The sequence below is a fragment of the Agelaius tricolor genome, unplaced genomic scaffold (genome assembly GCF_023055355.1).
Source record: "Agelaius tricolor isolate 1412-34295 unplaced genomic scaffold, bAgeTri1.0.p SCAF_6, whole genome shotgun sequence".
NCBI lineage: Eukaryota > Metazoa > Chordata > Aves > Passeriformes > Icteridae > Agelaius > Agelaius tricolor.
In genome coordinates, this window is record NW_027269266.1 from 4,152,750 (window position 1) to 4,174,528 (window position 21,779).

At 42.7% G+C, this 21,779-nt stretch overlaps 1 protein-coding gene across 3 annotated transcripts in view; it reads right to left on the reverse strand.

The window, feature by feature from the left end:
- The window catches only part of PRKAG2 (protein kinase AMP-activated non-catalytic subunit gamma 2), a 217,303-nt gene that overhangs the window by 144,047 nt on the left and 51,477 nt on the right, over positions 1-21,779 (reverse strand). The window contains exons 1-3 of one of the 3 annotated variants that reach the window (XM_071428548.1): positions 21,119-21,298; positions 20,954-21,010; positions 6,472-6,543 (exon numbers count right to left, since the gene is read on the reverse strand). In XM_071428548.1, coding sequence (XP_071284649.1) covers positions 6,472-6,525 — 54 coding nt within the window. In that variant the 5' untranslated portion in view covers positions 6,526-6,543; positions 20,954-21,010; positions 21,119-21,298. Of the gene's footprint in view, positions 1-6,471; positions 6,544-20,953; positions 21,011-21,118; positions 21,299-21,779 lie in introns of those variants that run through there. The other 2 variants (XM_071428546.1, XM_071428545.1) reach the window with 2 other exon arrangements.

Sequence of the window (21,779 nt, forward strand, 5' to 3'; positions counted from 1 at the left end):
TCTTGTGCTGGTAAGAAATATCCACCCTGAAGATCACCCAGGTCTTCCTGAATAAGAGCCCTCCCTATGATTAAAAAAATCAATTTCCTTTGCATCTACAATAAATTTGGTTGCTGTGATTTTATTTTTTTGTTTCAGTTTTACCAGCAAAGACCCAGGAGTGATGCTGGGGAAACCCCAGCAGTTCTGTCCCTTCATCCAGCACTCACCCTTTCAACACCAATCTTTTCCTTCATCTATTTTCTTACCTGGCTTGCAATTCTTCATCTTATTTCATAAGAAATATTGAAGTGCACTACAATTAATCACTACCATATGATAATCCCCAGTGCAATGGGCTAAGATAGCAAACTATTCATATTTCACCACAAACTGGTCTCTCCTCATCCTCACACCACCCATCTCAGCCCTGCCACAGGCAGAAATTTTCCCAACATTGTTATTTTTTGTTCCTTTGCTTTGTATTGGAAATATGATCACTCTTTTTTTGCCTGATAAAATCCTCTCTAAGAAGAAATTTCTGGTCCCAATGTAGAATTTAAGGAGCACTGAACTTCAGGGTAGAGAAGTGTCCTGCCAAACTGCCTGCCCAGAAAAATCAATGAGCTCTGCTGAGAAGACCCTGAGCACGGCCAGGCAGAGGCTGTGTTGGAAATCCAGGCACTGCCTGTGCCCAGCACCTCTTCACAGCCATCCCCTCTGCCCTCCTGCCAAGGGTGCTCCAGCAACAGACCCTTGACTGAGCACAAAGCCTTCCCCAGAGGATGCTCTCTCTGAAAAATCTCTGTTTCTGCTTCAGTTTGGGGCACTGAATTTAGTTTCATTTCTTAAAACAAGCAAAAAAAAAAATTCTGTCAAATACAAATGGGCTCAATCTAAACAGCCTTTCAAAATGCTTTTGAATTTAAGTGAAAATTATAAAATGCTCCTGAGCTCTGTTCTGTTTTTCTTCAACCCTGAACAGTGGGGAAATTTATGGAGCACTATGGAGGTCTGTTTGATTTTACTACAGTGAGTTATTTGACCTTTATTTTGCCTCTTCACTTAAAAATTTTTTGAAAGGCAAAGAACAGAAAAGGAATTGCCTCCCACCATCCTTGACAGGGACAGTAAACACAATTAGAGACAATACACCAGATAGATGTCTGCACTTGTTTCCTGCCCTTCCACTGAATCCCAACAAAAAAAGCCCTTTGATAAAGTTAATTGGATGATTCTCTCATTCTGCTGGAATAAAAGAGCTCACAGAGACACAAGAGCTGACTTCATTAGACTGAAAGGTAATGAAGGACTTGCTCTCCCAGTGTCACATTCAGCACCACTGGTCCCCTTCCTTCTGCCTGAGCTGTACCAATTGAGATGGCACCATGTTTTACAGGGTCACAGATGTCACTTCCCAAAACTAAAGCACAATGACACTTTCCCAGATTAAAATACAATGGGATGAGGCTGGCTGCTCTGGCAGGCTCTGAGAGCTCTGCCCTGCTGCACACATGGGCAGGGGAAGGTTTCCAGCACTGAGCAGGGCTGCTCAGAGACAGAAAGCAGGCATTAGGAAAGGCAGGAGCAGGGCTGGCTCCCTGTCCAGTTCCTGATCTCTAAGTACATTTATTTCAAAGCAGAGGATGGGGTGATTCCTAATCTCTAAGTACATTTATTTCAAACAGAGGATGGGGAGGAGCTGTGCAATCACAGTGCAGTGCTTGCCCTGAGGCTCTTGCATCCCCTGCAGGTGCCCTATGCCAAGGCTGTGGCACTATCCAGGACTTGCCCCCCATCTTCACTGCTCATAAAAATGGACAATTAAAAGTAAATCCAAAGGAGATTTATTTGCCAGTGAATGAGGAAGGAGGGGCTGAATTTTTTTTTCTTCCTCTCCCTTATCCAGGGGTTGCTCGTGTCATTCCCATGAGTCACTGAACAAAACAAAAAAATTCTGGGACCAGTAGCAGGACAAAACACCCCTTGGAATCCTTCAGTGCTGGAGTCACTCCTGCAATAGTCTGATTCTAGTTCACCAACATCTCCCTGCATTGCTGATAGCAGAACTGTGAGTTAGTGTCAAACAGTCAGAACAAAACCTCTATTTTTACTCTATTCCTTCATTTGTACATTGTACATTTGTTCACTGAACCCAAACTAATCCTTTAACCACTGAGTCACATCCAGAATCCACAAACAGCTGATTACCTACAGCTATTCTCAAAATCTAACCCAGGCTTTGTGAAAGACTTCCCAAAAAGTCTGCATTAGATGCTCCAGGGTGTAACTGCTCCTAGGTGTAACTGTCCAAATGGAGGTGGGCTGTTTGTTTGCAAAATGTGTTTTAAGTGACTCATGTCATTCTGCATGAGAGTCTCTTGCTCAGAATTTACCACTCTCTCCCCTCTCATTTTTGTATGAAGCACAAATTGTAGCAGTAATGAGTCTGCCTATCCTTCAAACCATGATAAGGTATGATATAGTACAGCAGCAGAATGTTTTGTTGGCCTAGAAACAAAATTTTCCGCTGGTGAGTCTCAATTTATTTTAGCAGCCAGGCTTTTATTCATTCACTAGGTTCCATGTTTGTTCAGTCTCATTCCAGTTTCTTAAATAAAAATGACTTGTTCTACTTTTCTATATACATGACACCAACGCTATGACATTTCTCAACCCAATTTATAGTTCATTTAAACCCCCACATTTGTTCAATAAGAGCCATTTACAATTAATTTCAGTCCAAATGAGTCCATTATAACAGCATCATTAACTAGCCAACATTAGCTATTTCATTGTTTTGCTCAGGACTAATGTTTGACAAACCTGTACATTATCCTAATTGCAAACATCATAAATATTAACACAGTAATTGCCTTTTTTGCAGTCTTTTGAAACTTCATCTCTGCTCCATGATTTATTCACAATCAACACTTGGCAGAGAAAGCTCTGCCACTTCATTCAAGAGTGTTTCATCAGAGTTGTTTGGATTTAATTTTAAAATGTCTTACTTTAACAGCTCGTGCTTTAAAGACACTTAAGCTATTAATAGGATAGAGCCACCTTTGTAATCTAAGATAAACATCTCCCCAGCTTTGTCCTCCACACAGAGAAAAGAATTTTAATGCACACTTCTTTTCAAGGCTTTTATCTATATTTTTGTGACAATTCCATTATTGCCATAAAGAAATGGATCAATATTATTCTTCAAACATCTTTTCTCCCACCTCCTCCCTCCTCCATCTATAATTTGCTAGCTGACTCCTCATAAAAAAGTTTCCTGTGTAATTTTTTTTCTTTTTGATCATTCACAACCCTGGGCTTTAAGCTAAAAGTAATGGCTGTCAGTTTCCTGCAATTTCCACACCTTATCCTTTAACCTCCATTTGAGATGAAAGATCTATAAACATTCAAGGTGTGAAGATCTCTAAAATGGAAAGAGCCATTTGGGTGCAGGGGGGCACTCATCCCTGACTGCTGCCCTGCCACACTGTACCAGAATTATTTTCTGAATGTTGCTCCCAATCACTCATGATTTTCCAGGTCTCTAAACTTCTCCTCTTCCACTGTCTTTTCCCAGGCTGAGGAAATGCAGTAAATCTGATTGCTTTTCAGCTCCCAGTTGTCCTTGTCTATATTTCTGTCTTTAATGATCCTCTGTGCAGGAAGGATTGAAGCCATTTCTGGAGAGCCCCAGAAATGGGGAATGGCAATACCAGTTGCTTTAGACAAAGCCACCCACACAAGTGTTAAGGCATTTTTTCTGGCAATAAGAAGGGTAAAAGTATCTGTTCCAGGCACCTTTCTCCACCACACCAGGCCAAACATTTCTCCTTCCTTCACAGTATTATATTCTCCATCTTCAAAGCAGGAGGGTGAAAACTATCCCTATCCTCTTCCTGCCATTAGTCATAAAGGAAAGAAGAATACATCATTTATAATAGTAGACATATTAATGAGAAGTGATTAAGGCTGAACTTCAGGAAATGTGCGTCACTTTGCTGCTGCTGCCAAAAAATTTCTATGTGAAGGCGAACAAATAATTCTAGACTTGAATTTCCTAGCTGTGTAATGAGGATTGTTGTCACAGGATAATGATTGAGAGACACTTGCATGGTAAACTGCTGAGAGTTTCTGTGAAAAACGTTAATTCAGTTTCTAAAAGCCCTTCAAAAAGAACAGAGAATTAAATTAATGGCAGATTTGAAAAATGGGTTGTGAACTACTCTTGATCTATAGCCCAGGTGACAGAAGAGTTAAGTGCAGGAAGAGAGACATCTCTGATGAATTTCCTGTCTCCAGCATGATGAGTGAATGGAAAAAGCCAAACTACTGATGAAATACTGACTTTTAATAGACAAAAGTTACACACCATACAAGTGGTTTCAAACTTGAACTAAGAAAAACCTTCCTCCTTGAAAAGTAACTTGGGGACTTTTTTATGTATCAGCAGTAGGGACTGGCAACGTTTTAGTAAGAATTAAATGAATTAATAGTGTGATGCTACTCATCATTCACTACCAGCAAAAATCCCTTCCTTCTCATTGAGGAAAATTACATATTGGATTGTCAATCCATTGTGTGGCAATAGATTTTAAAAGATTATATCTTTTTTTTATCAGAAGTGGGGCACTGCTAGCTCCCTTCTTACCATTTTGCAGCATGTGTTGAACAGAGCTCAAGTATAATAGCAGGAAAAAACACCAGGTCTTACACAGTCAAAAAGGTCAGTTAGAACTTCAGATATTAAGCCCCAGCTCTGTGGTTATTGCAAAATCAGTTGCACTTCCATAAGCAGAACTTGCCCCAGCATTTAGCAATTGTACAAAAAAAGAGGCAGCTGCTGAAATGTCCCTCCAGCTCTTCCAAGACATGAACTCACCAAAGGCCAGGTGGTGATCTAAGGTTGGACTCAATAATCTCAGAGGTCTTTTCCAACCTCAATGATTCTGTGCTTTTGTAAAAAAATAGTCCTGAGACCAGTTGGAAGAAAATTACAGGATTCAGGAACAGTAGAGTGGAAGTCATTAAATGATTTCATATAATTCTGCACATCAGGCATGGCACATTATTTCCTCATGACTGAGATTCATGCATCTTTCTCACCTGTCTTTGGGGAAAGAAGGTGATAAATGGAAAAATCAAGTTTTAGCCAGAAAGCCCTGCCTTCTTCCAGCATGACTATCCCTTCCAAAGCCATCACATTGTTCCCTTTATTCAAACCCTTCAAACAGGCACCTTTTGGTAGCACTGTATATTTTAGCTTCCTTGGCATCTACAAGAGTTCCCCAGCATCAGCATCTCCTACCTCAGTCTAAAAGGTCCAACACGGAAAAGAACAAGGACAATGTTATAAACTTATTCAATTGCTGATGAATTGCAGAAATCCCTAAAATATCTGCCCTTAGCTATGAGGTGCAAAGGAATAGAAACTCATGCTGTCAACAGAGCTAAGTTATTATTGTTCTAGATGCAGATCAGCTTCATTAAGGAGTATTTATTACGTTGCCTGCTTTAAACTAAACCTGCAGCCACATGGCTTGTAGCAGGTTTAATGGTCATGGAGGTCCACAGCCTTGTAAATACTGTGACAAGTGAAACTGCTCTGAGGAGTAGCTAAGATCAGCTTTTGGGGGTGCCTGTGGGTTGGAGGAGAATGCCTCTTTGCCAAGCCCAGAATGTGGCTGGTAGGAGGCTTCCATTTAGCAGACCAGCTTGTACTTCAGTGCTTTGTGAAAATGAGAAGGCCAGGACCTGAAGATGACAGATTCCACCATTTTTATTGCTCTGAAGATTGTACAGGCACATCCCCAAAGTCATCCATTAAATGTGCTGCCCTGATGCTTTTTAAAGCAAGCCAACTCTGTGACTACATTGGCTTAATTTAACAGCATCAGAAAAACAAATCAATGTGTCCAGAAGGATAACCTTGAGTTAATCTCACATTGAGGAGGCAACTCTCTACTTTGTTCATGGCAAGGCTCTACCACTATGGCTTCAGCAAAAGGAGAGTTCATTTTTCCAGTGCCAAGGACAGAGAGATCAAGGACAGTGAACAGTTAAAAACCCCCACAGAGAGAGAGAGCAGCCATCAGGAGGCAATTCCAGGAAAACCTTCTAACAGCCACAGATTCCTCCTTGGGCAGTGTATATTTCTGCAGCAACACCTCAGATCTTGTAAGGTAAAGATATTCCTGAGAATACAGCTATGCAAGATCACCTCACTGATTTACAGCTGTGTTGCACACAACATCTGCTGTATTTACAGCAATACCACCAGCTTGCAGCTTGCATCCTTCACAGGTTATACTGCTCAGGCACTGTCATGGTAAAGTCTGCAAAAGCCACTGGCTTTGCCTTAGAGCACCACTCTCAACAGGTTAATGTATGGCAGGGAAGATGCAAACCCCAGGCTTTTTCAAGCCTAACAAATGGTGTGCACCACAGGGGATTCAAGCACTGCAAAGAAGGGGAAGCTGGGATGAATCCTACCTTGCGAGGAGCATTTTTGTCCGTGCTCTCCACATCACCGTCCAGGAATGGCATGGCAAATGAGCTGAGATCCTGCAAGGACAGAGAAGAAAAAGGGATGTATTTTACTAATGCCTTCTTCCTTCCATCAGAGAACCCCATGACTGAAGCCCACAGGTCTATTTATATAGTGCCCACTGCTTCACCCACAGCAATTGCTGGCAAGCAATACCATGGACTCTGCTGGTTCTCCTGGGCTGTGAAAAAATGTCAGATTTAAGTCACAAGTGAACTGGGAGCCCTCAGCAGCACTTGCACCACATCACCATCAAAAACCACCTGCACAGCCAAAGTCAAAAGTCCTGCGTTAAACTTTCAAGGGGAGGTACTGAAATCCCATTGAAAAATTGGTATTATAGTTTATTATAAATTACAATAACCTTATAAATTTAAATTGTGAGTAAATTATTGTTTAAACACATCCACTTGCTCAGCAAATGCCTATCTTGCCTTTAGTGGGATGCATGACCTTAAAGCATATTTATGGCAATAAAGACAACCTGAATGAAAGTATGTCAGCATTCTGAGAAATACATAACTTCTAAAAAAAGACAGAGAAAACTGACATGGTGTTCAGGGAGGAAATAATGGATTCACCTGCACAAATGGGCGAGGAGCAGCCAATTCTGCAGGACTGAAGGCAATAAAGGCATAAGAAAAGCACACATGCTCATTTTTAACTAACAAAAACAAACTGCAATTATATTCCACCTCCTGCCGTCTGTGCTGTTTATGATACTTCATGTTCCAGCCACAGGGTTTTTAGAGCTCCTTTCTACATGCATAAGGAAATTATGTTAGTGTCAAGTTTAGCATCTGTTTGATCAGAAAAGTACATAATGAGCAATTCTGTGACCAGAAGCATGAGATTGCCTAACACTGTGTGCTGAAGAGCTGAGTCTTGGGTCTTAAATTGTGTTCTAAATGTCAGGAACACCTCTCCAAAACAGAACCTCCCAGATGAGAGGCATCACCCTTTCCATGCAATGATTCAGTGCTTCTCAACCACCACATCTGCATCCATTTAAAAGAGTTCAAAATATAAATAAATAGCAATTTCATGTAAACCTAATTTGTGATCAAACAGAGCTTAATTAAAAATTAGCACCACCCGTGAAGTCTGCAGGGCTTGCTTGTCTTCAGAATTCAGAGCAGCCACAGGTCTAATCACATTGCTTTGTGTAATCATTCTGAAGTCAAAATATGCTCAAAAATTGTGTATAACTCAGGCATAATTCTTAGTAGTGTTTGAAAATACTCTGGTTACATAACAAGCAACAAAAATAAGGAACAAAATATTGAATTACTGGAACTGAAACACATGGGAGTAATTCATGCCAAGTTGAAAAGGGAAAAAAAAAATAAAAAAAAGCAGCAGCCAGGCTTGGCCAAGCTGGCCCCAAATCATTAGGCCCCAAACAAATGTATTCCTGACAAATTCTGTCTGCTTCCAACACTATCTATGCACCTTCAGTGGGAACTATCTACAAAGCTCAACTATGTAACATCTCCCTCTTGCCTGGGCATCTGTTTTTCACATCATCTTTATTTGCAAATAAAGCATAAGGAAATATCTCAAAACCAAAGGAAGAGATTAAAATTAAGATTAAAATTACTTACTCCATATAAAAATTATTTTTCCATAAATGGCATTTATAAACACCATCAATATACAGATTATCATCATCATTATTATTATTACTTTGTATGGTACTGCAGGACTTAATTGAAGAATCTCTGTGAAGATATTTAAGAGCCTAATGAAAGTTATACAAAAACATATCCCCTTGTGTTTAATTTAGCCAAAGGATTTACCAACATTTTCCTCTACCCATCTTCAGTATGGCAGAAGCTGGAATCTGATGTGTGCTAAGTAATTTTCCATGGAATAAATCAAGAAAATAACATCTTTTGAGTTCCACATATTAGTAGCTCTATATTACTCCCTGGTGTAACTTCCAAGAAGAAAAGCAGCCATTTAGGAAGGCTGGAGACTGGATGGCAGAAACTGGGTTGAAGGGGACATATTTCTACTAATCAGGGTTGAAAAACTTGTTCAGAAACCTAGAACTGCCAGGAGTGAAACCAAAATATCTTATTTGAGCAGAAACCTTCAAAACCAGGAGAGGGTAGGTAGATACAACTATTTTTCTAGGAGCTAAATTTCAGTTCTCAGTTACAATTCCAAATTTAAAGCCACATATATGCTAAAGTCTGAAGTCTAACAGTATCATGAAAGCCAGATGATGACTCTATTCTGATTTGTAACTCTCAGATACCATGGAGGTATTGTGACTTCATCTATCTTTACATCCAGAACAAATCTCTACCTGTAAGCCAAAATAACTGAAGCTGGAGCTTTCTGGGCAGTGTGAGACCTTTTTTTTTGTTAATACAGCACTGCTGAACATTTCAAAGTGGGTAATAATTGTACTATTAGTCCTGTGAAAAAGTCTATAATTGTAACTGCTACTTAACAATTTTTCAGTCTTTCATGGGATTCTATATATGAAAGCATCCATTCACAGAAGGGAAAAAATACATATATCAAATACCAGGCTACAAATGCTGCTCTCTCAATTCCAATCTGTTGGTTAAGCAAGGAAACATTAGGTGGTTATTTCCCCTTCATGAATATTTCTGCAGAATACAGATAAATAACAATTTCTTCCTTGTGTTTCTCTTTAACCAGAAACACATGTGATGATGCAGTTGATGATACAGTTACTCTTAAAAAAACCAAAACAGTAAAAAAACCCAAAACAACCAACTCAAAAACAAAAACAAAAAAACCAAACTGCTCCAAAAGTGTTGCAAAATACCACAGAACTCTTGACAGAGCAATGGTGCACCCCTTGCCCTTGTCACAGTTGTGACTGTCTGATCTGATGCCAGCAGATACACACAGAAGGCTTGCTCTGCCAGGGACTGGGGATGAAGCTGTTCTTAGACAGCTTTGCTGCTCTCCAGCTCTGCTCTGCTCCACTTGGAAACAGCTCCCTGGATAACCACATGGTTCTGCAGTGGCATTTAAAACTCCACCAAAGGCACACAGTGATGTCCTGGTAGCAGGAAGAGTCCTTCAGACTGCAGAGCCCTGGCTGCAGAATGGCATCGAGCCCTGTGTCCATCAGTCCTGCACTGTATCCTTGGACAGACAACTTCTGCAGAGACCTCAGTCTGTGATCACTCCTGTACAGAGAAAAAGCAGGTCCTAGTACTGCTAGCCTGGAATTAAGAGTGTGAAAAACCTGGTTTGGAAGTTTCATTGGCTTTCCTGTCATGCTTGTGCTCCTTCATCAATCCTTCCATCACTCTGCTCCATCTGACAGGCAGATATCACTCCTGCCATCCTGTTAGAAATGAAGGACCTATTGACCACTTTAGATCTAGTTTACAGCTACAAAGCTGCCTCAGATTTATTTTGTTTTCAATCCACTCTTATTTACAGAGATTGTCATGGCAGTTCCTGTTATATTCACTGAAGAACACAGTCCCAGGGGCAGCAAAGCTTTTCCTGGAGGACAGCAGAGCCATGACACAGCAGAGCCATGGCTCAGTGCTCCTCTCAGCAATCAGCCTCCCTCCTGGGGAGGGAAATCTCCCAAAACTCAACAGGTGAGCTTCCAGTGCAAGCCAGGATTATTCTATCTGCATTTGCACTTATTTTCTCTACCACCTATTTCTCTATTTCTTCTGGGCTAACAACAGATATCTGGAAGGTCACAGATTCTCCATGTGAATTTCTCCTCCAAAGGTGAGACTAACTCTAGCATGATTCTGGTCTGGGTTACCCCTACATCTAGAGGATGATCCTTCTTAATTCCAGCCCCTTTTCCTCTGTCATCTCTTATATCAGAATGTTTGGGATTATGTGAAAAGAAGTAAGAACAAAATTATAACAAATTGTTCTTTGTTATCCTGGGAAAACAAAGAAACTTTTTCCTGAATTGGTTTGGAGAATAGAAAAGAAAACTACATTTGAGGATGCAGAAAGCAAATATATTGGCTGCCATACATAGGAGCAAGATCTGGTTAGCCAAACCATTTTTCACCTTTTCCAGCCAGCTTCAGTGTTTCTTTCCTTACTGGGGAGAATTCCTGCCAGGAAGGCTTGCCCAGACACACTGGTCTGGAGGTTGCTGCAGTTGGAGACCTTGGTGTAAGAAATGGGCTTCCAGCAATTCTGCTGCAGAGGCTGCATACTTAAATAACACACCACTAAAGCCTTGAATCCAGTAAACAGCACAGAATAAACAGGATTCTTGTTGTATTATTGTTTAGTTCCAAGGCTACTTTGGCAGCCAGGCTGATAAAGCTTCTCTGCAAGGGCTGAAGCCAAAGAGCCAGCAAGGGCTGGGGCTGACAGGCCAGAGACCAATTTCCACTGTATTTTGGGTGGAAGTAGGACCTTTTTATGGCCCCACTCGACAGTGGTCCAAAATTTCAGGGCTGGGTATCAAAAGTGTATTTCACAAACAGCTCCCTGCTGGCATCTTTTGCAACTGTCTATTCAAACACGAGGGATGACTGTGAGCAACAAAGGGGTGTAAAATCTGTGCCCACAGTGGTGGGTCCCCAGGAATGGGGTCAACTCCTTGGCCACATTTCAGAGGTGACACAGGTCAGAAGAGCTTCATGGCAGCCCCATAACCAAGCTCTGCTGAAAGTCTGGGTGCCTCAGCTATTAACAAATTCAGAGTCCTGGTGTGGGTAGCATCACACAGTCCTGACTAGGGATGGTGTCACCTCTGAGGCATTATTTTTCTGCCTCACTGAGTTCTATATATGTGCTAGGATTGCACCAAATTTAAGGATGTGAAATGCCTGCCAGACATTACAGTTTCTTTTTACAACATAACTCAAGCAGAAGGTGACACTTTACTAAGGCAGTTTTCAATATGGGGAGACAGCTCCTTTAATAAAATAAACAAAGAAAACAACATAGAGTGGAATTAAGCTGTGTGTTGACAAGAGCTCTGATCTCACAAAAGATTGATAAAAGCTGCACTCCTCAGCATCTCACCTTAACAAAATCTCCTCCTCTGCTGTTATTACTGAGCTACAAGCGCTTCAAGTATCCTAGCAAGGACAAAGAAGGTCAGAATTTTTATTAACATCAGCTGTGAACAGTTTCTTTCATTGCATTCTGCACACCAGCAGATTTTTTTAGATCAACCTTGAATTTGTACCTATTACAAGCCTATGTAAAACTCTGAACAGCAAATATGCTGCATATGCTAATAGCCTGTGAGCAGAATCCACAGTCTGATCTCTGTGGAATAGAGGGCATAGCTTGGTAGCTCTGCTTGAATAGAAAATTCTCTTTTTCTGAGAACAATCCTATCTAGAAGCCTTTGGGGATTTATAACAAATCAGCCCATTATTGCACAAGGAAAGATTCAAAACTGACATACCCAGGCATTTCTGTCCTTTTGTTATTGTTGTTTTGATGTTCCAGCTATAGTAAAGTATAATAAGACTTGCTACATTCCTTTATTCCTTTAGGAGTAGGTTGCTCATTACTTTGCTTTTCTCACTCCCCCATGCCATCTAGACTGTGGCATGTGTTTTGGAGAGAAATATATAAGTTGTACTGTGAGACTGAGGATGCTGGTGACTAAGTCTCAGTATGACTCAATGGGAGTGGGCAGGAACAGATGTACAAAGCTGGTTGGATTTGTGCAAGACAGCTTTGTACTGCACAAGGCTAGTACAATTTATCTGTTTGCTATTACTTTTAAGACTATTTGTATTTAAAAAAAAACAAAAACAAAAACAAAAAACCCCAACCAAAACAAAAATATGTAGGTCTAGAAAGTTTGAGAGGGCAGAAATAAGATACAGACTTAATTGGTGAGGCCTGTACCTTGAATCCTGTGCTCAGTTCTGAGCCCCTCACTACAAGACAGATATTGAGGGGCTGAGGAGTGTCCAGAAAAGGGCAAGGGGATGGTGAAGGGTCTGGAATATAAGTCCTATAAGGAGCAGCTGAGGGAGTTGGGGAAGTTTAGCCTGGAGAAAAAGAGGCTCAGGGGAGACCTTATCACCCTCCACAACTCCCTGAAAGGAGGTTATAGCCAGGAGGGAGTTGGTCTCTGCTCCCAAAACAAGCAAGAGGACAAGAGGAAATGGTGGAGATGGCAGGTTTGCAGTGAACTCCTTGATCTTAGAGGCCTTTTCCACCTTAATGATTCTATGATTTTGTCCACAGTATGAAGATTCCAGAGGCAGCACAGTCCAGGGATTATTGGGTGACTGTGCAGGACCAGCTATGTGCACTTCAAGGTGGATACAGCATCAGACTTGAAATAACAGAAGGTAAGTCCCCCTAAATGACATGCCTGGAACAAAGGGAAAATATTCAGTCCCAAAGAGGCACTGTCTAAAAGGTTAGGGAGTAATGGCTGATTGAAATCTAACCCAGACCTCAGAATGTGAAAATTCCCATCCATCAGGTGATTATTCAATGTTCTATGTAAAAAAACCCCTCATATATGAAAGCTTGGCAGAAGAAAATAGCCTATGTGCAATTCAAATGCATTTCTTTCAGCTGCAATAAGAAGTGGACATGGTCTACTCAAGGAGCTACTGAAGCCACTGTTCTCACCACAGGTCCTCCAGCTTGGATTGCCACCACTTGGGCAGAAAAAGCTGCTAAAAGTATGAATTTTAAAGGGAAGGGATTAAAAAGCCATGAAACCAATAAGTCCTTAAAATTTCCCTGAAAACAGCTAAATAGCTGTCTTCCAAGCTCTTCTTCCTGAGTGATCCTGATCATGAGATACTGGCAGCATGCAGAATACCCTTCTTAATTTCTGAAATTCTTAACTGATCCTGACAGGAATTAATCTCCAGCAGTCTACAGCAAATTCACTTCTTTTTTTTGTTGTTGTTGTTTCCAGGGCTGTAGACAAGATCCATCAAAAAAACTTACAAGACAGCATGGATTGTTTTTTGTGTTGTTCTCAATCTCAGACTTAAATCACTAGAACACATTCCTATGCTGTTTACTGAAAAAAAAAAATGAAGGTTTCTTTCAAGCCTTGTGCTCTGCTGCCAGAAAACCCCACTGTACCACATCAGTGATTCAGTCTTTGCAGATGAGCTGGGCACAGACAGCCTGGGGTGGGATGGAATCCCTCCTGCCTCCAGCCCCATCATGTTTATCAGGTGCAGAGAGCTCAGGGCTGTGTGGAAATGCTGTGGTGGAGGGTGCTGCTCCCCACCTCATCAAGTGACAAAGCCTGACTAGGACCCCCAAGCACACAATAGCCTGGTGTCACCGTCATATTTTCTGAAAAATCTCTTTGCTCCTGGGAAGCTGAGAAGCCTGAGAGAAAAATGAAAACAATAATTATCTGATTTGCTTCTCCTGTGTTTTGCTGTTTGGGAATGTGTTTGGAGGTTGTTTACCAGCAGGGGATTGTTTCATTGTTTCGTGTGAATTGTTTTGACTTAATGACCAATCATGGTCAGGCTGTGTTGGGCCTCTGGAAAGAGTCAGGAGTTTGCATTATTATCTTTTTAGCATTCTGTAAGTATCCTTTCTCTATTCTTGAGTTTAGTATAGCATTCTTTAATATAATATAGTATCATAAAATAATAAATTAGCTTTCTGAGAACATGGAGTCAGATCCATCACTCCTCCCTTCAATGGGGGACCCAGAAAATGCCACAGCCTGGTTTGTCAGCTCCTTCACACCACGAACCACACAGCAGTGACTGGCAGAGTGTTTATTACAACAGCAGATGGACAACCTAGCAAACGTGCAAATAATGAAATGTCACTTAAAAAAAAGGAGAGACAGAGAGAGAAAGTGAGAGAACAGCAGAGGAAGCCTGCCAGGGAGGAAACCAAAATTCCCAATAGTCTCTGTGACACCACCATGATGCACACACAAACCCATTATTAAGTGCTATTCCTGGGTGCTCGGTCAAAGACAACCTTTCTCCGGCGAGACGTTTCGTTTAAGAAGCACCCAAAGTTTAGAAACACAAGGTAAAAGCAGAAGATAACACACCTCAGTCCTGGAAAATGTGATTAGGTAAGTGATGAGGGAATTAAGAAACCAAGAGACATGGCTCTAAGGAAGGACTGCAGGAGACTGGAAATGTTACCCTTCAGATGGCTCACACTCAGTGCCAATAAAAGTGCTTTCCAATACTTATGAGTTTGTCTTACATAAATGAGACACTGGATCCCAATGCATTTGCAGAGAAAAGCCAGCATTTGCTACAAAACACAACTTCAGCCACAGTGAAATAGCAGAACTGCAGGAAACAAAAGAAGATTTTGCCATAATGTAATGAAAACACTTGAGCTGCTGCAGCACAGGAGCAAACAATCTGCAGGGGATTCAACACAAGGATCACACTGAGGCTTACTAAGTCATCTTCACACTTCAGCTACTTTGAGTCACTGTGTTTTGTTTTTTTATGTTTTCCCCCACTTTTTATTGGCCAAATCTCTTCCAAAACCATGTCCTCAAGGAAGAATAAAACAAAACAGAATCAGAACTGAAAACCCCCAACTGATGGCCTTATCCCAAAAGGACTTGCAGGGTTCTCCCTTGCCTATATATGACTAAAAAAGGTGACATTCACACCAGGCAAAAGATCTCTGCCATAAACACTTGAACTGCAACTATTTTTTCCAGTTCACTGCATTTAGGAAGACAGCTGCCTGTTGCCTCCTCTTTCCATTCTTGTCAGGCATTAACCGTGAATAATCTTGACAATTAGAGGAAAGGGACCTGCTCTGATCTCGTAGCCCCTTAACTAAAGAAAAAAAAAAATAAAGGGAAAAAATGCAGAAGCAAAGAGGAAATTAGGTAAGGAAAGGAAGAACAAGATGATTCTGTGCTTCATGTGCTGAAGACAGAATAGGAGGTCAAGGGGAACAGCACATGGTGTCCATGATGAGGAAAGATTCCCCTCTTGGTGCTTTCCTGACACATTTTCCAACATCACTCTGCAGCTGCAGAGAGCAATTTCACCTCTATGAAGTTTACAGTCACTTTGCTACAGCTTTTTCTTATACCTTTAGCCCCACATGTAAAAAGAGACCAACACATTTAATATGCTTTATTTCATAAGCTAAACTAGTTTTTTTCTTTTCCCAAAAGAATGGATGTCTTCATTCATCACACTCTGAACTCTTTATTTAAAGGTGTATTTTGCTGAAGCTGCAACATAAAATGCCCTTAAGGACAGAAGAAAGCTCAGATTGTCTGAGACAACCCAGAAGACTTTATCACACTCCTGGTACAGTATTCTGCCCAAACACAGCCTGCATGCCCTTTGTGTCCCACCCCTGACTTTGAGCTAAGACACAGTGAGATTTTGTGCCATTTCTAGATTTTCAGTTAGCAGTGACATCCAATGCTAATAAATTACAATCCATCATTTGTGCTGTGGGAATCCAAAGGGTTTTACAAGCTACAGATCCAGTCCAGAACAGCTTCATGAGAGCATTTCAGTGATGAGATTTCACTGCCTGCTCTTGCTTTCTGGATTAGCTCTGGGAAGGCATTCTGGTATCTGTCACTGCTCATGTCCCCCACACTTTCTGTCCAGCCTAGAGGGAAGGGGAAATCCAGCATCTCCAACAGGCAACATGCTCCCATTTCCCTGGCATGGCAGAGGCTGGGCAACTTGCGAAAACTTTGGAGTTTCTATATCATTGAATTGCACATATTCAGCGAAGTCATTATAATGTAACCATTTCTTTGTGGCGTAATCAATTCCTTTTCATTTGTAATCCAACTAAGAATAACAGTTTCACTTTTATATGAACTAAATATATGAAAAATATGAACCTGCTTTGGCAAATAAACAGTCAAGAAGATAAATGGCCTCTTCTTTTCCAGGCTTTTGTTATCTTTGCAACATATGGAGACTGCACATTTCTAATTTCCTACTTCTGTTAAAATTTTGTTGCAAACAGATTTAACTCTGAAAAGACCCTAAATTTTGTGCACTCTTAAATGTATGATTAAGCCAATATACAAAGCAAACAGTGCCTTTGACAGAAGCTCGCTTTCAAAAGCAGCCTGACAAGCATGACCATCTCGTGTGGTAGCTCTGAAATGAAAAGCACTATTATTATTAGGAGAAAAGTTCTGTCCTGTACTATTCCCACTGCCCAGAATTAAATAAATAAATAAATAAATAAAATTGAACCCTGCATCTCACCTCTCCATCTTTACTGTCGATAAACTGGGAATAAAGTAGGGTGGTTTTTTTTTTATTTTCCCCCTCTAGAAAGCTGTCCAGACAAGGGGCTGCCTCTCACTACGGTGTGCAGGTGTGCACGGCACCCGGAGCGTGTTTCACTCCGGCTCCTTCCCCAGCTCCAGCGGTGCCAGTGTAGCCATGGCAACGCCGGGCTGCCATTCCCGCCGGAGGCTGGGCCGGGCCTCGGCAGCGCAGCGAGATCCCAGCAGCTCCGTGTGCGGGCTGCGGAACCCAGCCGGGACCATTTCAGCCCGGTTTCCATCCCCTCCCAGCTCCGTGTTCGGGCTGCAGGACCCAGCCGGGACCATTTCAGCCCGGTTTCCATCCCCTCCCAGCTCCGTGTTCGGGCTCCAGGACCATTTCAGCCCGGTTCAATCCCCTCCCAGCTCCGTGTTCGGGCTGCGGAACCCAGCCGGGACCATTTCAGCCCCATTTCAATCCCCTCCCAGCTCCGTGTCGGGCTGCAGGATCATTTCAGCCCCATTTCAATCCCCTCCCAGCTCCGTGTCGGGCTGCAGGATCATTTCAGCCCCATTTCAATCCCCTCCCAGCTCCGTGTCGGGTTGCAGGATCATTTCAGCCCCATTTCCATCCCCTCCCAGCTCTGTCTTTGGGCTGCAGGACCCAGCCAGGACCATTTCAGCCCCATTTCAATCCCCTCCCAGCTCCGTGTTCGGGCTGCAGGACCCAGCCAGGACCATTTCAGGCCAGTTTCAATCCCAGCTGTGCTGGCTGGTGAGACACACTCCGGGCATCCCTGTGCTGGGATGGATATCTGGGGACACTTCCAAGTGTCACTCAGATGGGATTTCCTTTGCAGAGCCCTGAGTGCTGTGTAGAAAGCAGGGTTAACTCTCTGAGTGCCCAGTGGAGTGACATGAAGGAACCTCCCTGTCCAAGTGAAAAATCCCAGAATTTAAATTTTAAGAAAACAGGCCAGCTATACAGCTTCTGAGGAAAAGCATGTTTGTTAAGAGAACTCGCAATGTCCAAGGGATATAAATCTCACATTTCCAGGCTCACACACACCAAGCACTGGTCACTTGTTAAAGTTTGTCTCAAGGGATGTGCTTCAAAGAGCATCACAGTTCTGCTTGGAAGAAGGTGTTAGAAGACACCAGTGGCCATCTCTCTGGGAGAAATATGGATAAAATAGTTGCCCATCTGGAAAATCTTGTGAACAATGAGGCAAACAGAAGAACACAACAAAGAGATTACTCACTCACACTAGAAATAACCACTACTGAAAATAAATCTTTGCAGTGGGTCCAGTTTGGAAATAATCCTCATATAGAAAGGGAAGGGAAGAAATTACACATACCCAGGGGTTTTTTTCTAATTATTGTACATGCTGTACTAAAATTCTGAGGAAGATATTTCCCCAGGTAAACTTCTTCTTTCAAGGCTTCTTTCAAGGACTATGACTTCATCAATTTTTTAATTTTTTTTTTTTTTTTCAGAAATAGTTCCTAGTTTAGATCGAGTATAGGGAAGAAAACCTTACAAACAAGCCATATCAAATTCTGACTCCTTTAGAAGGAGTCTTCTGATTTTAGCCATCATATTATTCTTTATGAGTCCATTTAAGCGCCACAATTACAATGGACCAACCTGAACACGCTGTGGAGAAAGGACAAGCAAACACACATTCAGAGAAGCCCAACTGAAAACTTAAGCTCATTATCCACATACACCAAAAGTAATTTTTGCCCTCTGCAATGGCTTTGAAACCCAGCAGGCACTGGTGAGCTGAAACAGGCAAATCTGCATTTGATTTGGCTGACAGTTTGTGCATCAAAATGTGTCAAGAAGAATTTGATCCTGCTTGGAGAGTGTGGGAAACATTTCCAGCTTAGCAGGACACCCTGGACATGGTGACAGATGGGCAGAGTATGAGCCTGGCATGGGAGAGGCCGTTTCAGAACTGGCTGTTGCTCCAAGCCATGTGGCAGACAGTCCAACCCCATTTGTCACACAAAAACAAAGCTCACACTGGAATTACCAAAAATCAAGGCTCAGGGAGAGCCCCTGCCTGCAGCTCATCCTGGCAGGGACACCCACCCTGCCAAGGAGCATCACTGAAAACCTCCCATGAAATTAATGAGCACCCAAGAAGGAAACAAAACAAAGCAAAACACAGCAAAGCTTTTTTTTTTTTTTTTCTATTTTTTTTCCCCCTCGAGATAAATTAAATCCTTAAGCAGGAAATTTTGATTCAGAATAACAATTTTGTTTTTTCATTACTACCAAAAATTAGGTTCACACCAGTAATACGGCCCTAAAAAATATTGGGTATTTTTTTCCCATCAGGAACATAATGTTCCATCACGAACTTTAATTTCTATCTATATGTACTGAACAGCTGTATAACTATTAGTATATATATTTACATCCAAGTTTTATTAACACTTACTTTGAGGTCTATTAGAAATAGAAATTGGACTTTGAACCACAAAGTCAGGCACTAGAAGTCATCAAATACCTATGAGGAGAGTGTCTGTTACATCAGCACAGAAAGGTAAATTTTGATAACTTTATCAAAATATACATCAGTTCTAAAAGCAAGGGCACTGGCACCTACACTGAGAAGCAGAAGCAAACTGCCCTGGTGACTATTTCCTCCCAGATGTAGATGTGACAGAGTTCAACTCACAGGGCATCACTGTTTTTACACACATATGAATCACAGTTTCATGTAGGGCAATGGATATGTGAAACATATATATTCATATGTGCATACAGACATGATAACAAGCTCTTACAATTTTTTAATTGCCATTTATTTTAAATTTAAGATGATTAAATATTTACTGTCTTCAAATCAGCTTCTCACTGCCCCTGCTTGGGTGGCCAAAGAGGCTGAAATGACAGGAGGATTTTCTCCTCCTGATGGAAACCCGATGGCTCTTGGCTGCCTGAAGCAAACTCTGGCTACAGGTGATTTCCATCAACTCTGTGTTTTGCCTTTAAAGATTTGCAACAATATTGCATTTAATTCTCCTAATTTCTTCTTGATGAATGTCAGACATCCTTGTACATTCAGATTGATGGGGTGGATTTTGGGGGGGGGGGGGGGGGGAGTGGCTGAGCTTTTTCTGTTTATTTCAAACTGGGGCATTTAAAAAAAAAAAAAAATTTGTATTCCACTCCTAGTAATAAAAATGTACTAAATTGAAGTACAACCAAGTCTTCTTTGCTGGGTTTCCCACTGCCTCCCTTTGAATTGAGGGCTGGCCCCTTGTCAGCAGGATCCCTTTCATGCTGCTGCCCATCATTCCCTCCTCCATCAGATAATCCTGCCCCCCAGGCTCCCAGCTGCAGCAACTCCAGTCTGCTCACACCTCCCAGGGCTGCTCAAAGTCAGCACCGCCTCTGCTCTCCAGCCTCTCCTGCGCTCACCACGCAGGGGACACGGCTGAGGGGGAAATGCCTTCCCCAAAGGCTGACACTCTCATTTCTCCCGTGGCCCGTAACACAGAACAACAAGCAAAACACACAAGATGCTGCAAAATACCCTGCATCTTATACTGGATTAAATTTCATTTGCTGTTCATCATCACCCCACTAACAGAAGATCCTGAAGCCCTTCAGGCTCTGATCCCAGGATGGAGCTGCCTCATCCGTTTTGGCCGTTCATTATCTCACGGATCCATTAATTGCAGTGCAAATTGCGTGTGTTCAGCACTAATTCTTGTAGAAAGGGAAAAATGCAAGGGGGAACGCATGAAGCCAATAATACAGCTCTTTATCCTAACAAACCTCATCAAATATCAAATTAAAATCATTAAGCAAAACAGCACTTCCTGCAAACCTGTGATTTGGGTTGCAGTGACTAGCCATGGCAAATTAGTTGCTCAGCAGTTCGGGAGGCTCTGAGATGAGCAGTAGGAGAAACCAAGCATTGCAGGATGCAGAGACCAGATGGTTTTAGGCTGAAAATAAATGAATGCCCCCCAAATGATAATGTCTCTTTCCAAAACATTAAGGAAAAGTTATGCAAAGGGAAAAAAACAAAACACTAACGAACCAACCCCAAACCCAAGCTCCATTCTTTAACTAGATAAAAGAACATTTTGTTCAGCCTTGGAGTATCTATTGTAATTAAATGCTCTAAAAACAGGACAACAGCCCCGTGCCGGTCATGCATACGAGAGACAAAACACGACAAAAAACCCAAAATACCCAAGAACCATGCATTTCTTACAGAGCCTGAAGAATTCCTGCCTCTCTACAGACTCCTGCAGTGCACTCGGGCATCCACCTAAATGAATGCAAAACCCATTTCCCCTGCTAAGATAAATTAATTTAATAATAAAAACAATCAAATCCAGAGAAACCCAGGGACAACCGAACCCCGGCTCTGACTTACAGCTCTGAAAAATCCTGCAGTCTGGCTGGAAACGTCCATCGAAGAACTGCATTGAAAGCTTTTCCCTAAAGGCAAGCGCATTTAAACATCTCGGGCTCTGCTACTGGAGCCGATGCTGCAACAGATGGGGCTCAGGGCTGGGTGTGTTGGTGCCTCCCATCGCGGCAAGCGCGGGGATGGCAGCGCCGGCGGAGCCACCGCAGCGCAGGGAGGGCGGGCGGGCTCTGCCCCTGCGGGCTCCCTGCCAGCATCGCCCGAGCATCACGGCCAGGTTCGGCTCCCCGCCTGCAGAACCGGCCGTGGGCTCGGTCAGAGCCCGGGCATCACGGCCAGGTTCGGTTCCCCCTCCTGCAGAACCGGCCATGGGCTCGGTCAGAGCCCGGGCATCACGGCCAGGTTCGGCTCCCCGCCTGCAGAACCGGCCGTGGGCTCGGTCAGAGCCCGGGCATCACGGCCAGGTTCGGTTCCCCCTCCTGCAGAACCGGCCATGGGCTCGGTCAGAGCCCGGGCATCACGGCCAGGTTCGCTCCCCCGCCTGCAGAACCGGCCATGGCTCGGGCGTCACGGCCAGGTTCGGTTCCCCCTCCTGCAGAACCGGCCATGGCTCGGGCGTCACGGCCAGGTTCGGTTCCCCGCCTGCAGAACCGGCCATGGCTCGGGC